The 16,663-nt window shown below is 38.7% G+C and overlaps 1 protein-coding gene across 2 annotated transcripts in view; it reads left to right on the top strand.

The window, feature by feature from the left end:
• Positions 1 to 16,663, top strand: part of CDK19 (cyclin dependent kinase 19) — a 128,911-nt gene that overhangs the window by 101,775 nt on the left and 10,473 nt on the right. Inside the window, exons 7-11 of one of the 2 annotated variants that reach the window (XM_075145677.1) lie at positions 6,625 to 6,768; positions 7,023 to 7,092; positions 8,300 to 8,372; positions 12,626 to 12,723; positions 14,279 to 14,357. In XM_075145677.1, coding sequence (XP_075001778.1) covers positions 6,625 to 6,768; positions 7,023 to 7,092; positions 8,300 to 8,372; positions 12,626 to 12,723; positions 14,279 to 14,357 — 464 coding nt within the window. The remainder of the gene's footprint in view (positions 1 to 6,624; positions 6,769 to 7,022; positions 7,093 to 8,299; positions 8,373 to 12,625; positions 12,724 to 14,278; positions 14,358 to 16,663) is intronic. The other variant, XM_075145679.1, reaches the window with a different exon arrangement.

The following is a 16,663-nucleotide window of genomic DNA, read 5'->3' as shown; positions in this document are numbered from 1 at the left end:
ACGCATCTGAAGGCTTAGAATTAGGGAGAAAAGAAGGCTGTGACACACTTTCCTTGCCAGACCTCAGAGCTTGTCCCAGTGACCTAATTCCCTGCCCTGAAGCGACATCACCTGAGGTTGGAGCCCACCCCAGTTTCTGGAAGAAGAACTGAGAGAAGAAAAGAAGGAAGATGGAGCCATCACTCTGTTCTGCATTCATGCAGCCATTACTCTATTCTTACTCTCAAGGATGTTAGCCTGCTCTGCTGCTAGCTAATGTAGTTAATCTGTAGTTTATACAGTAATAGTCTTAGAGACACAACTGAAGAGTTAAAGAATTGCTGATGAAAATGTGGTATATAGGATTTGGGGCAGGGGGGGGTTAGTATTTGGGAAGACAGGCACTGAAAAACCGTACAAAAGCTGTGTAATGTGGGTAAAAGTTTAATTCTCGAGCTACTAATATTGGTAAACGTTCAATTCTCGTGCTCTATGGTACAATTGTTGATAAGACTGCATTTTCCCCGCCTTGAGGATTCCTGTCTTCTTCAGTACATAGGCTGCGCAAGGAAAATACAAGGTTGCATATAGAACCATAAACCTGGAATTTCCAAACTTCTGCATATGAAGTTCTGTAAATTGAAGATTTAAGTTCTTTAACAGGGTTTCTTTGTTTGCAGTCATATTTTTGCTGCATGAAAGGACTATTTAGGGCCTCTGGTCCTATTGCCACTCCCCGTATTAAATCTATTGTACCTGTGTTGTCAAGCTTACTGCAGTAATTTAAGTGTAGTGTTGCAAGCTAGATAATGTGTCTAATGCACAGCAAAAGTCTGAAATCATATGATCCAGGATCTTCATTTAATGCTGATATACTGAGGAATAGAAATTTAAGTGGGAAAATAAATATTTTGACAAGCTAAAATAATTCTGTTTAGAGTGAATGGAGAAATCCTGGCCCACTAAAGCCCTGTAGAAAACTACAGTTGATTTTGGTGAACTCAGAATTTCAGTCAAGATGCTTCAAAATTTTTAAGGTTTAATTGAAATTAATTAAATTCTTAGTACAAACATGAGAAAAGGGCAGCTTAGTTTAAAAGGCTAGGATGGAGGCATACAGATAAGAAGAAGTGTGAGGATAATAGATTTCCTGACTGATTTGAACTAATATATTTTTGCCTTTAAAAGTTTCAAATTATCTTGACTCTACATCATGGCACGGGAGATTACGTGCTCTTGAAACAAAACATTGCTCTTAGATGCGCGTTTGGCTGGCTGTGAGCATCTTTCAGATTACTGAGAGATATTTTTTCTGTCTGCAGAACATTTATCTTTGTGGCTGTAACAGTATAAACTTCTGTTCTTCAGTCAAGTTCTGTTGAGATGCTGTTTGTTAAAGATCAGTAAACATTGCCTAACTTACCAATGAGTGATAGCAAATTTCTGACCCTTAGTCCACTGACACCATTTTTTGCTTCCCCTTGAAAAGCCTGTCACATGTAAATGTTTGACCCCATTCTCAGTTCTTCATAGAAAGTGTCAAATTTAAAAGGCTATTAACCACTTCTTCCTTGATTTTCTGTTTTGCTCACTAAATTTTAAATGAAACATACAAAAATTGAGACCTTAATGTACGAAAGGGAAGACCTTTCCCTTGTGTCTGTGTGTGATAGCAACAGGTATGTTCTAGTCACCTTATTGGACCAAAGAAATGAGAAATTCCCCTTTGAAAGATGTATTATTATTTTAAGACTAATTTCTAGGTATTTAAATCCAGTGTAAAAATTAATAAACTCTTTTTCTATAGTATCTCTATGCTTCTAGGTCACTGTGTGTGAAGATTCCAGATAAGTTTAGAATCTGCTGCTGTGCTCAGCATGAGAGGCAAGATTTTCTTATAAAAGAGGTTATACCTTTTCATTAGACCAATTGATACTTATTTGAAAAAATTAAGCACATGTTTGCTTGCACAGCCACCTTCCAGGTTTCGAGTATGTTGGCGTATTTGTGGTCCTTGCCTTGATTTGCGCCGGGGGAGGTTTAGATTGGACATTAAGAAAAATTTCTTCACTGGAAGGGTTGTCAAGCATTGGAACAGGCTGTCCAGGGAAGTGGTTGAGTCACCATCCCTGGAGGTATTTAAAAGTGGCACTTAGGGACGTGGTTTAGTGGTGGACTTGGCAGTGTTAGGTTTATAGTTGGACTCGGTGATCTTAAAGGTCTTTTCCAACCTAAATGATTCTATGATTTGAAAGATTTGGTGAATCTTATATAAACATTGTAGCTCTTTATAGGTGACCTGGATTGCTTTGTTTGGGCTAAGGCTGAGCTAACTAGCTTTTGGTTATCCTTGTTGTTGCATTAACCCTTGGTGGACGTAGAGAAGCTGTATTCTGGCGTCCATCTGCTGTTTGCTTCCTTTACCAGCATTCAGATGTATCCTAGAGTCTAGACTTTGTGTTCAAACCAAACAAAAAAAAAAAGCAGGTTGGTTGAAGCTGCTAGACCAAACTTACTAATGATGAATTCCACAGATCGATTGCAGCTAAATAGATGTTTTTCCATTCTTAACTTACGTTCTTTAATAGAATTTTATTAAAGAATTATATGAGGCTAAGAGCTTGTTTATGTATTTTTCTTGGATATAGTTAAGCAGCATAAAGTATTTCGTCTTGGACTCTGTTCTGTCTTCAATGAAACATTGTAGTTAATATGCATGGGAAAAGATGTTGCTCAATAAATTGTTTTATTGTCTTAAATTGTCATAATATTCTTAAAGAATGTTTCCAAATATTGGAACAAATACAGAAATGAGATTATTGTGCCATAGAAAGGAAAGAATACATGAGCATTTTTCTGCTTAATCAGCCCTATCATTAAAACAGCTATGTCAGCATCCTTTTGTACTTGCTCCTTGGCTACAGTGCTAAAGTAGAGCGGGAGACACAGGATTTTCTCAGGTTTAGTAGCTGACCTATAAAGCTATTAGAGTCACAGGTTTTAAAACTGGGACATGGACAGCCATACAAATATTCTAATAATCTGTGCACCCAGGCATATATATGGAAAGTCTGTTTACCAACCACAAGTGACCATCTTTAACAGGCTATTTTTTCCTTTTATAAAATTATTTTGTAGTACTTGAGAAATATTGTTACAGTGGAAGGATATTTCACTGGTGAATACGTTTGAATTGGACCTGAGCAAGCTGTTTGGTGAGGAGTCTGGGGAAAGGAGTGTGCTACAAAGGCCTTTACTCCCACCCCTCTTTCCAGAGTCAAGGAGCAAAACTGGCTTGCATTCAGGTTCAGTGTAAACTTGGGGAAAGTGGGGAGTCTGGAAGTCTTGGAGGGCAAAGTAAAAAAAACAAAACAAAAAAACCCCAAAAAACACCCCAAAAACGAAAGAGTAAAAACCTTTTATCATGGATCATTCCTAATGACAGTAGAAAAAAAGTGTAGAAAACAGAACCATCCTTCTAGGAATGGTTGTATTACTCTGGTATATTTATTAGGATCGTCCTGGGACATCAGATGGGAAAACATTTAGTATCCAATGCAATCTTGTAGGACCTATATGGCCCTGTTTTCAGTGGTTTTCTGGTATATAACAAGTTAAAATGGATACTGTCTGTAGTTTGCCTCTTATTTTTGGCAGCTGCTTTTAAAGAGAAATTTTATTTATAATGAAATTGTTATAGAGCATTATAAGAAGTTCCTCTTGTGCTAGAGGCAGATGTGCACTAGATTAATAATGCACTGTAGTTGAAAAATACTGCTTATGTGCTTTTACCCCTGCAAATGCCCACTTCTGAGGGGTAGTACTTCTTATTTGGAATAGGTGTAATAATCATTAATCTTCTTTAGGGACCACAAACTGAAAACGTATGAAATGGCACAGGGAAATTGCTAATTATTGACACATTTTTCCATAGTTAGGGCTGAAGTTTGTATTTGGTTGACTAATATGAACAATGTAGGAGATAAATACCTATTAGGACTGCTTGTATTGCTGAAGCTTTTAAACTTGCCAGAATTTAACGAGGCATTCCTGCTAGAAAAATGTCACATGTGGTAAATAATCACTGTAAATTATGAATGTTATTAAAAAAAAAAAAGGGACTAGCCAAACTTGGCAGAAAATCATTAACTGTGAGATGGTTTCAGTATGTGCCAAGGATGTGTTCGAGATCAGGTTACATAAAAGTTAGATTCACGAAGGGAAGACCCTGACCTGCTTGAGCTGCGTGGCTATAAGGCCTTTTCCAGCTGTTTAATCTTCACTTACGGAAATTAAAGCTTCAGTTTTTCTGTACTAAGTATTTTTGGTTACTTTATATTAGTTCTTTGAAGCTGAAGAGTATCTAGCAAGAGCCCTAAAGTGTTGAACCCCAGCACTGTGAACTACTAGAGACTATAATGACTGATCAAAGCCAAAGGATTCTCATGCTTGACTTGTCCAGTAATGCCATCCCATAGAAAATACACCACCAGCTTGGAAGTTACCAATGTTTATTCAGATGTAACTTCCAGTTGGTACAATGTCTGTCTGAATTCTCAAAGGGTTTAAAACGTGTTCTCTGTATTAATCACAGAGTCAGGAAGTGGGAACGCGTTGCCACAGTGGCTCTGCTCTTGCACGGTTCAGCTGATGAAGGAGAAGCAGAGTTTTGAAGTTTGCTGTGTCATATCAGGGAGATTTCCCAGTTCAGCTTTGCTGTCAACAAGAATACTACATTTTTTTTCTTTAAAAGGAAGAGCTCAGTCTGGATAGAGCAGTAATGAATAGAATAATGAGCAGTGGCCCAGCCTCTCCCTCACTATCTGATGGACAGTGAGCACTGCAGAAAGCCATGAAAACCAAGAGGGCTGCAACTCCTTTGGCCTCTAGATAAATAATCTCCAAAAGGATTTGCTATCTAGTATGAAAATGAGTGAATAGATACTGTTAAATGAAGATGCTATTCTTCAAATAATAAGTAATTTCCATTCTGGAGTAGATAATTTATGCCTACTGCCCAGACAGGAATTGTGATTAATATGCTGCATTAGCTGCTTGAGCAGATAAAATCTCAAGAGCTAAAGATCTTGTTTTCATGCAGATAAGGCTAATAAGAAAAATCAAAGGAAGATAAAACCCTGAGAAAGTGATGTAATGCACAGAGCAAGTTATACCCTGTCAAAACTGTAGAGTCTGAATGAAATGTTATCAGACTTTCCTGTAAAGGAAGTAGGGAGAAAGGCTTATAAATTAGGACACCCCAAGCTCCACACCTGTAACATGATAGAAATGGAACTGACCTGTTTTGGCAAAGAGAGTGTGATGGCTCTTTTTTCATCCTCTACATAAAGAGAGCAGTGCTTTTTCCTTTCTTCAGGAGACCGTGTCTCTCACAGGCGGCATGGGCCAAACACCACCATTGACAGCAGGTGGGGTTTTGAGTCTCAGATTAGTTGCAACAAACAGGAGACTTCTTTTGGTGTTCTCTTTAGTCTGAATCTAATAAACCAAACTCCAGTTAGGTAATCTTTTATCTCTTAAACCTATAAATTAAGGGTAAATTGTTTTCTCTATTTATGCTATTAAATTTGGTAAAATCCAAAAGGATTCCCAGGGTCATCTAGTTTAACCTCAACTACTAAGCAAGTCTCCACACTCTTGTATTCAGCAATCTGTGCTCATTATTCATCTGATCTCAACATCTTTTTCCAGAGTTATATCCCAGACATATATTTGTCAATGTAGCAAATCAATTTCTTTTCTGCTAGCAACCTTCTTCTCAGTGACAAATTCACACTTTCATTTTAAGATGCATAATAAAGCATTCGGGTCATACAGAACACTTAAGATGGGTGGTGATAGTAGTAACTAGAATGAATACATGAAACCTAGAAATTTCTTCTCCTGTAAATGAAACTGATGTTCTTGTCCACAATAGATTTAATTTTGAAAAGCACATTAATGAGAAATTTATGAAATTGGTGTTGTTATTTTCTTTCATTAAAACATCAGTATATCATGCTGTTGTTTTCTGTATGTACATGAGATGTAGATGAGACAGTTCCAGTATTGTTCCAGTTGGGAGTCAGTTGTCAAGTAGGATTTTCTTTTTTTAAAGTTTGATAATCACTCTTCTACTCTTGATTAAAATTGTTTCTCCCTTTTAACTAGCTTGCGCTGTTTCATTTAACATATGAGTCATTAGTCTTTTCCTTTGTAATATTTATTTGGTTATCAGTTATCTGTTTGGAATTGTTTTGAAATATGTGATAGAACTTTTATTTCAATGTATCTTTAGGGGGGATTTATGATTTGGTTTTGACAAGCTATGTCGTCAGCAAATACTGTGTAGGTTTCTGCCATAACTGTAAATACATTAAGTGCTGGACTGCCAGTGTACAACTTGAAACAGTATTTGGAGACTCTAATTTTGATTGAAAAAACCTGTATCTCCAGATTTTAGCCCTTTTTATGTATTATATTAATGCATTATTTTTAAATGTATGTAATTATATTACTGTATGTAATTATACTGTGAGGCATTTTATCTAACTGTTATACAGGTTGTTGAGAAATTGTGCAGAAACAAAAACCAGAGTGATGAAGAACAGTAAATTTGCATGAATTATCCTCCTTCTTTCTTAGATATTTGGGCAATTGGCTGCATATTTGCTGAACTATTGACTTCAGAACCTATATTTCACTGTCGTCAGGAGGACATCAAAACAAGTAATCCTTTTCATCACGATCAGCTAGATCGCATTTTCAGTGTAATGGGATTCCCTGCAGGTAATTTATTTTCATTAAAGCGTCAGACGTCATGCTACTGAGTTGATTTTTTTTCTGAAGGAAATGACTAGTTGTTTGTATAGGTACGAAGAAGCTGTTAGTTTGATGGATTTGGAAATGCTGATAATTATGGAACGATAGCACTGGCCAACAAACGGAAAGTCAAACAAGTGTTGTAATTATTTCTTCTCGTGTATTACTTAACCTGTACTTTCAGAATTGTAAATGCTTCTTCTTTTCTCCCCCCACCAAAGATAAAGATTGGGAAGACATAAGGAAGATGCCAGAATATCCAACTCTTCAGAAAGATTTTAGGAGAACAACGTAAGTGATGATAATGCAACAACATTCAGTGAATGTAGCAGATAGGCAGAAATTGGCTCCTATCCTCTGACTTTTTGGGGAGGGGATTTTGGAGTGTTGGGTTCTAATGCTGTGACAACTGTCCTGTTTGAATTAGCTGTTTTGCTTGAATGGTGTTTTCTCCCTCAGCTGCTTGTTCAAAGCATCAACTGGGTGGCCTCCTCATTTCTCTAGAAGGGGTCATCATAAGTGCCATTTAATCTATGGCAGGCACAGACAAATGAGCTTGCTTAGACAACTTGTATTAGCTGTTCAAGATAACTTCATTCATTTTGTGTGAGAAGGAATAGGGAAGCACCTCCCTCATCCTTTTGACCAGCAGATACGTGGAGACAGTAAAGTAGACAGAAATTTCTATGGAAGGTAACGTGTTCAATAGGTTGTGGTGCAAAGCCTATCTGGGATCTGAGAATTTTCCACTTTTAGTGTTTCCTGGTGCTTTAGCTAAATTGGTCAAGCGGTGGTAATAGATCAGAGGGTGTAAGGAGCAACACGGGCTCTGTCATAAGGCAGAGGACATGGATTCAGGAGGTTTGGATTCTGTTTCCAGCTCTGCCGTGGATTCATTACGCTGGCTTTAGACAAGACAGGAAGCTTATCTGTGCACGAAGCTTCTTTCTTTTGAAAATGGCTATAGATAACCTCTGGATTTGTAGATGAAAGGCAAAGCACAGGTCATACATATTTTGGGCATTTTTGAGCTTGACAACTATAAGGACTGTATGGTTTGCTGAAGGTTCGGGTCAGGGAGACAGAATGGTAAACTAACTGCTCTGCCAAATTGCAACTGGAAACAACTTAGTAGCTTAGCTGTTGCGCTGTTACAAAGTGCTGTAAACTTTCTGTGGCAGAGTTGCTTTAGGAAACTAGAGTATAAACTTCCAAGTTGAGTTTCTGTCATGTGCCCATGTCAACAGCTTATCCATACACTATAAAAGTTGCATGTTCCATGGAAATAATCTTACACAGTTGATACCACTCCTGTTAGTGAAAAGCACACCTTATGTGTGCAACTGCTAGATAAATATCTGACATGTCTTCTGATAGCAGTGCTTTTTACAGTTTACTTATTAAGGGCTGGTAAATGTTTTTGTGATCACTTGGTACAGTTCCATATTCTTAATGCTGTATTATTTCAGAAATGTCTTTGTTTAACTGTATTTTTCAGATATGCCAATAGTAGCCTCATAAAATACATGGAGAAACACAAAGTCAAGCCTGACAGCAAAGTTTTTCTTTTGGTAGGTACAACTTGAAAATCACTGTGATGATAAGAATGAAACGCATTTTTAATGGTAATATCTGTCTGTTCTTCTCTCTCATTCTAATGAACACCAATGTTAAAGAAAGCTATTTATCACTAACTGGCCACTTTTGAGATGTGTTTTCTTCATATACATTCATGTTGAGAGTGTGCTTAAAGTGCTGGTATTGAAGGTCTGAAGGCCTTACCTAATTAAGATCTGCAAGGCACTCGTATACGCTTAGGTCTGCTGTGCAAATAGGACAGTGAGTATTATACATCCCTTGATTCCGTGTTGTTTCAGAGAGCTAAAGAGATCCCAAGAGCTAAAGAGTTTTGTGAAGAAAGGGAAGAGGAAAGGAGAAATTTAATTATTTCCTGTATTAATTTTTTTTTTCTTTTTCTTTCCTCTGTCAATAGTCCATCTCTATTCTGTGGGCGATTCCAAAAAATATCCCTCAACATGTATTTGCTGGTTACCTAGTTGAGTCATTCATTGTAGGTGAATACAGAGTTGCTCTGTCTAATACAGCATCATTTCTGGATGCCTCTGTGATGACTTAGTGCTGTCTAAATTTAGGAATGAAGTTCAAAGTGACTTTGCTAGTGCTGTGAACAGGGAGTCTCTGTAATGAGGCTGTTAGTGAAGCTTGAGTTCTAGTGGTCTGTTTTCATCACTAGTTACAGATTCAGCATAGCAGTCTTCTCTCTAGGTCCTGGCAAAAATTTGTTCTTTGACTTGTTAGTAGCTGCTGGATGATGACACAAATAGCTGTGGAAACAGAATAGGTTGGTCCCAAGTGGGTGGAAGGGGAAGCATTCACCTAACAAGTGTGAGACTTCAAGAAAAAATAAATGCAATTTCTTAAACTCAACTTACTGGGCACACATTGGAATGATCTGGAGTCTAACTGAAAAAACAACAATTGTAGGAGACATCATTAGTTAGCACCTGAATTTCCCCATTTTCCTACTAAAGGTGGAAGCCACCAGAAAGCCTGGTGGAAAGGCAAAGAAGCAAATGGGTTGCCGTCAGCTTGTATGTTTAATTCATCAAAACTATGAACACTAAGTTGAGAGTCACCTTGGGTGGGTAGGCTGCTTTTCCAGGGGGAAATAACCAGATCTCTAAAGAACACAAAACTAACCATAGGGTGGCAAAATATATATACATATTTTGCCATCCTATAGCATATTATAGATTTTTTTATATATATATATGTATATAGACACACAGACAAAGGAATGTTTCATGATGGAGAAGTAGTGAGACAAGGTTATTACAGGATGACTGAACAAATAGATAGCTGTCTACCTATGTATTCCACTGTATAATTGTGAGAATGAGAACTGAGATATCCAGAAGTCTAAGGGCTCTTTCTGAACATCACGAAGAAGACAATTCGCTTAGCAAAGTAGGTTCTCACTGTTCGTAATCAGGAATGAATAAGGGTGGTTTAGTGATCAACCACAGAGATGGAGGCTGGTCTCAAATAGGTCAGTCTCCCAGAGCTCTGCAGCAAGAATGCCCAGGAACGTGGGCAACCTTCCTGATACCTCATTGCTGCGCTGAGGAGGTCCATATACCTAAATTGCCACAACCATGCTACAGCAAAGAGGCTCAGTACCTGCCTTATCTTGTGAAATAAGCAGCACATCTTGAAGGAAAAGTGTGCATTGCTCTCCCAAATCAAGAGATTAGCAATGTGTCTGCTAATGAGCTTGGAGGTACATGTATTCTGAAGCAGACCCCCTAAAACTCCTTGTTCATATCCAAGGTAGTTATGTTATTTTTTGAGGTAACCTCCATCTTGCAAGGTGACCTCTGAAGACATCTACTTTGTAACCTTCATTGGTCAAGACTTTGTGCTAATAAGTACAGAAAGTGTGGCGCATAGAGAAAATATGGCATCAAGTAGACCAGTGCAGGATAGCAAGTGACTCTTGACAAAGAGGAGGATATTGTGCCACTCTGCTGATTGACATTGAATGTTAATATCTACATGAAGGGCAGAATGTTTTCCATCCAGGAGAAGGCATCTGCTCTTGCTGTCCTGAAAAAGTTACAAGCATAATATTTATAGCTGTTGTGTCAGGCCAGTAGAGCCTGACAGCGAGCAATCTTGAGAGCTGCTGAGAAGTATTGACACTGTCGATGAAGTCCAGTCTCACAGGCTTTCTATATTGTGTAGCAGCTGCTACCCTGAAAGCAAATTGTGTGCAGCCATTTTTTATTCACTCTCCTAGGAGCAACAGAAGCTACAGAAAACCAGAGTTTGTCAAGGAAAGTTGTTTCACAGTAGCATCACTGATAGGCAGGATATCTCACTTGGAGTGATCTTGTGTGTAGAATGGGCAAACTGATTATATCCTCTGAGGTGGAGGGGAATTACTAAGGGAGTGAGCAGATCATTAAAAGGTCCAGAATATCTTCAGATCTTCTGCTGTGGCCTTATCTTTGAATTACAAAGAATACAGGACGTGTTTGGAGGCAGCTTGTGATGAGGGTGCTATATGGCAGAAAGCTGGAGGAGCTTTCTCTTGAGTAGTACTGAAGCAGCCAGTTTTGAGGAAGGAGTCCAGGAGGCAGAAGCTGATGCCCTGTACTTGTCTGTCAATGAGCACATCTGGTACAGAAGACCAGGAGTCACTTTATACAGAACATGAGTGTTTGTCCCTGCGGTCGTGGTGGAGGAACTGGGGAGAAGAAATTTGCATTGCCTGTAATGGTGTCACAAGCCACTGAAACTAACAGAAATTTTACATGTAGGGAAAGGTGGCGATTTGAAATAAAGATGCTGAATACCAAAACTGTTGTTTGTATTCATTGTATCATGTGCGGTCACTGTGTACAGAGCCAACATTAGAGGCTGAATTTGTTAAGATATGCAGGAAACATAGGGTTAAGGGTTATCTGACAACACAAAACAAAGTAAATAAGTGTGCCATGCAAACTCTCCAGGTGTGTGCAATGCAGGACCATCTTGAGGTGTATTTCTGGACAAGCAGCAGGAATCAATTCAGGAGCTGGTTGCAGGTGAACTGATAGGTGGAGAGACAGCCCAAATGGCTCTTTGTTGTGTTGTCAGTCTATTGGGGTCCATGGCACATAAAGTATGGGAATAAGGAGAGGTGGGAAGGAAGTGGCAAAAGTACAGAAAATTTTATAAGACCTCACCTACAAAGAAGGGTTAACTACAACTATTGAGAAAGGAAATACAGCAAATCATCTTCCTTGATCAGGATGAGTGCTTTTACTGAGGCTGTTTACTGTACCATATATATAGAATACGGAATCGTATTACAGATTTTTGATTTATTGGAACAAAAAGTCCCAAGCGGCCATGCCAAAATCACATTCTTTTGCTGAATATCCAGGGAAATTTTGTTGGAGGCCTGGAAGATAGAGTTTGAGCTAAGATGCGCTTTGCAGAAGGAATTTTATTTTCACTGTTGGCTTGAATTAAGAGTATTGTGAGAGCAGGATACTGTATGATGTAATCTGAGCACCCAAATTTCCTACTGTGAGTTTATCAGAATAAATAAATAACTAGAAATGGTATGTTATCCCTATAATTCCTGTTTCATACTACTAATGTGTTGTAATCCTCTTTTATAGCCTGCTGCAGTCAACAGCATTCTAGCTAATAAATTTATTATTGCTTTCCTCCTAGCAAGGAAGAAAGGTTACTAGGAAGGGACTGCTCCTCCTTTCTCATTTCAATACCAATTAGAGTGGGATTGAGAGCTCGTGAGTGGCAGAGTGCTCTGACTGTGGAATGTCACCAGTACGAGAGATGAAGATTTATTGTTTCCATCCCTAAAGTTATATGGAGAGTCCTGGTCATGTTCAGTCTCTCCTGTCACTTTTTTCCTGTTGTGTCAGCAGTACAGAACAGTATAAAAGCTGTATATGTGCCACAACAAAGCACCATTATTTAGAAGTTATGTTTTATGAACCTGTAATAGCTGAATTTAGTGTCACTTTAGCATAGCAGTTCAGCCTTAGCAATTAATATTGCCTGATACTTAACTGTATTTCTTACGTGAGAAGTGCTTCACAGCCCTAATGCTTTGATGGATGTGCATTCTAGTTCTTGGGAACTTTACTGAACAAGCAATGCTAACTTAGGCTTGTCTGGACAAGCCACAAATAATTTAACAATCCACAATCCAAGACATATAAAAGTCATAGTTTGAAAAATGATAGTTTGATAAGCTTTTTACTATTTTTAATGTTATGCTTTGCAGCTTCAGAAGCTTCTTACTATGGACCCTACAAAGAGAATTACCTCAGAGCAGGCTTTGCAGGACCCCTACTTTCAAGAGGATCCTCTGCCTACATCAGAGTATGTATTCCCTCTTCTGTGCTCTTCAGGATGTCTTTCTTCTGCTAAATGCTAATCCCTGAAATGAGATGATAGCTGAAAAATTCACGGATATCTACCTATATCCACAAGAAGTAGTAGCTCAGGCATGGTCAGTAGAAACTATTAGTGTAGTACTGAAGTGTCTGTACCTACTGGTGCCAGAACTGAGCGGTCGTGGACAATAACCCAGTTCTGCCCTAGTGTTGTAATTCTGAACGTACTACCAAAGCTAGCGTGACAATGTTATTGCAGTATTTGGAGAATTACTCTGTGCCCTGTTCTGTTCTGCCTTACACGGCCTCACAGAGCCTTGTTCTCCATTGCCTGGTTTCGTTGTGCCTCTCCCTAGCACTAGGACAGTTCTCTGACCTACAGCCCCTTCCCATGCCCTCTTGCACAGGGTAACAGTATGAGGAGAGAAAAGTGAAGAGATCAATGACTGCCTAAAATCCCACAGGTCCCTTGTTCAGAAGGCTTGAGAGTACAGATTTTATTTCTTTATATATTTTATTATCATGAAAAATTCAAATGATACATTCAATTCCTACTGGCAGACTTTCCTCTTCCAGTTTCTCTTCCCAGTTTTCAGAAGCGTGGTGGTTCGTAGCATTATGATCCATAGGAGCTGGATGCAGGGAGACTTCCACCTTTGCTTTCACTGCTTCGTCAGCTAGCAGGCAACACTAAAAGGAGGGAACAGCCACTGGAGCGCAAACGGAGTCTAGTTGAGACTAGTTGGGGTTTTTTTCTTTCTTTTTCTTTTTCTGTTTGGATAAGCCAAACACTACATAGCATCTAGATTAGGAACTGTTTACACACTTTAAAAATCATGTCACGTTGATTGTATTCTGAATGCTGGCACAGAAATCTAAGAAATTGATACTGGTCAAGATCTACCAGTAATTTTCTTTTTAGTATTTATCTGATACTATCCTATGTAGAGCTATAGCTCCCCATGGATTACAGGATAACATTATGATAAAGTCTCTGCCATAACCATTAAGGAATGTTTCAAATCCCATTAGCCAGATGAATTTAAAAGCTGTCTTTTTTTCTCTAAGCAAAACCTGAGAAGCTAATTGAAAGTAACTCTGCAGTTGTGATTGGCAAATGTATTTAAGCCTGCTGTAAGCCCAGGCGGGCTCATAAGACATTAATACTCTTTGGATCAGGCCCTTTATTCAGTGAGCCATGCATGTTCCAACTAGGTGTTGTGGAACCTCTGACGCTGTGTTTGTTCATTTTGCCATCTGGATCAACAAGTGGTCGTTCTGGCATGTGGGCATGCTCAACCATGCCATGATTTCTAAATGATGGCCTCATGCCAACAGCAGAGATCTGACATGATCAGCACCTAGCTGCTGGTACCTGCTTCTGTCTTGGGTGCTCACAGTGCCACTCACTTATGGGAACAGGATTCATGAAATACAAGAAATTAAATTGTGTTTATAGTCGCTTGTTTTTAATATAGCATTAAGTAAATGTATGTCATATGTACATCTTTGTGGAGTGTTTACTGTTTACTGTGTTTCAGTGTATTTGCTGGCTGTCAGATTCCATATCCTAAAAGAGAATTCCTCAATGAAGATGAGCCTGAAGAGAAAGGGGATAAGGTATAATAAACTCCTTTTTTTTCTTTTTTTTTTTTCTTCCCCCCTTTTAACTATCCAATAAGAAAGAGTCATGGTGCTACCAAATGAAAACTAATGAGATGTGAAGAGTTAACCAAAAATGTGTTTCCCAGGGAAGGCTCTCTTAAAACTGCTCCCCAGACAGATTAAAAGTATCAGATGACTTTGGGGTCTCTCAGGTGGTATCACCAGCACAGTTTGCCCTGACATGTGGGGAATGAGATGGATGGGTTGTTCTGTCAGCAGTAGCCTGCTTTCAGCTGCCACCATTCCAAGAGGACCTTGCTACCTCCTCCTGCATCACATGATGAAAATACATTGTGATCACATGAAAAGAATGGCATTTCCATTGTATGACTGGCATACACCCAGCCATTTGAAAGTAGATGGCTGTCAGAGTCTCAAATAAATAGTTGCAGCCAGCTTCTGGCACAACATCAGAACACTTCATCCATCTGCACACAGTTTCCTGATCATGTTTTAAGGGCCCTCAGACAAAGGAGTAATAAGGACCGTGAACTGTTCTGGTAGCGACAATCTGCTCTGAATACTCTTTCCCATAGCTCCATAGACATGGGTAACAACTTGTTTGTGTGCGTAGTAAACTTTGGTATGTTTGCAACATAATCTGACCTGCTTTGTGCGTGTAGCTCAGCTGTGCTACGTGACCGCAGTGATTGTCCCATCATGCTGTGAAGACTGGACAATGGTGCTATAGTGTATGAAACAGCTTGTTATTTTCACTTAAAAGTGTACAGTGAGACACCAACAGTAATGTATAGCTAGCAAAATGTGAAGAAAACAGCCTTAAACTGTGATTATCTGAGGACTACATGAGAAGGACAGTTAATCTTTTGGAGAAACCATTTGACTACACGCATCTTCTGTTTTCAGATTTTCTGTGTAACATGAGAAACTTGCTGCGTTGAAAAGTATGCCTATCACAATACATTTCAGACAGCAAATTTTGTTTTCGGAACAGATATTGTAGATTCTTCTGTACTGAGAACAAGTGGTAACTCCTGGATTTTTGTGTCCAGATAGTTTTTGCAAAAAGAGGAAACAGACACCTGAACAAAAATACAATGATACTGATTTGATTGTAATTTAGTTACTAGCTTTGCTTCAACTCTCACAGCTTCAAAAACAAGAACAAACCTTATGAATTAAAATGACTCTGGCTTTTGTTAAGTCAGTATATTTAAAAGCAAATATCTGTCTTTTTCCTGGGAGTGTTGGGGGGGAAACAATGGCATGTTTATATTCAAAACAGCTATTATATAAGTGGTCTTTGAGATTGTGGGGGACAGTCACGTATTTATGCACACTCCAAATCAAACTTTTTTCAGACCATTTAGGTAATTTGTAAGTCTCGCATTACTCATTGAATGTGTTCCCACAGTGTAGAAAATGCGAAGGTAAAGGATATTCTGAAAGTTGGATCTGTGCCATGTTTTGTTTCTTTATGATGTTGTTGCAAGTGAAAGGATTTTTTTTTTTTCAATAGTGTTAGTTTCTGGTTTGTTTTTAAAACCATAAATATCTGTATAGTCCTTTGGAAACCTAGAGGAGTTTTCTGTGTTTGTTTATTTAGAACTTGCATCTGAATTGAATAACCTTTAACATAATCATCCGTTCTTTGAAATGGTTAATTGCTAGTCAGCGAAGCTAAAATGAGTGTTTGTAAAACAAAGTGAAAAGATTCTTTTCTCATTCAAATTCTGCTAGGCAAGTTTCTGCTGGGTTCGGGTCTAGGTAGGACTGGAATTTCATTTTGGTAATTTGTGCCTGAGAGATTACACGTGGTAATATGTTGCTAACTGTAGACCTTTTACAAGTTTATTCATTTAGGAACCACCATGAACTAGACTGACCTGAGGACAATGTTTTTGCTGGCGTAAGCTGTTTTTGTGCGCTAAGGTGGTGCAGCTAGACCCCAGCCAGAGCCTGACAGAGTAGATCTGAGTCTCTACCCAGGCAGTGGCAGTAGTAGCTGCACAGAAGAGCAAGCTCAGACTAGTCAGGTAAATTTTGTGTAATATCCAAAGTGCGAAACATGGGACCTACGACAAATTGTTGTATTTAATTGTGAGAGTTCCAGTTCTCACGATTGTGAGGGTTTCAGCTCTCACAGTAGCAACCACCTCACTTGCATCCAAACACCCCTATGAAAACACAAATTTTGGAATTCTAGCACAAATACTGCCTTAGTTATCGGTGTTTGTTTGAATAAGTGAAGCTCAAACCATTATGAAAAGATAAATTGCTCCTTAACAATTTTTTTTTTA

The sequence above is a fragment of the Calonectris borealis genome, chromosome 3 (assembly GCF_964195595.1).
Source record: "Calonectris borealis chromosome 3, bCalBor7.hap1.2, whole genome shotgun sequence".
Taxonomy (NCBI): Eukaryota; Metazoa; Chordata; class Aves; order Procellariiformes; family Procellariidae; genus Calonectris; species Calonectris borealis.
The sequence above is the reverse complement of the archived record's forward strand: the minus strand, read 5'-3'. Positions and strand labels throughout refer to the sequence as shown.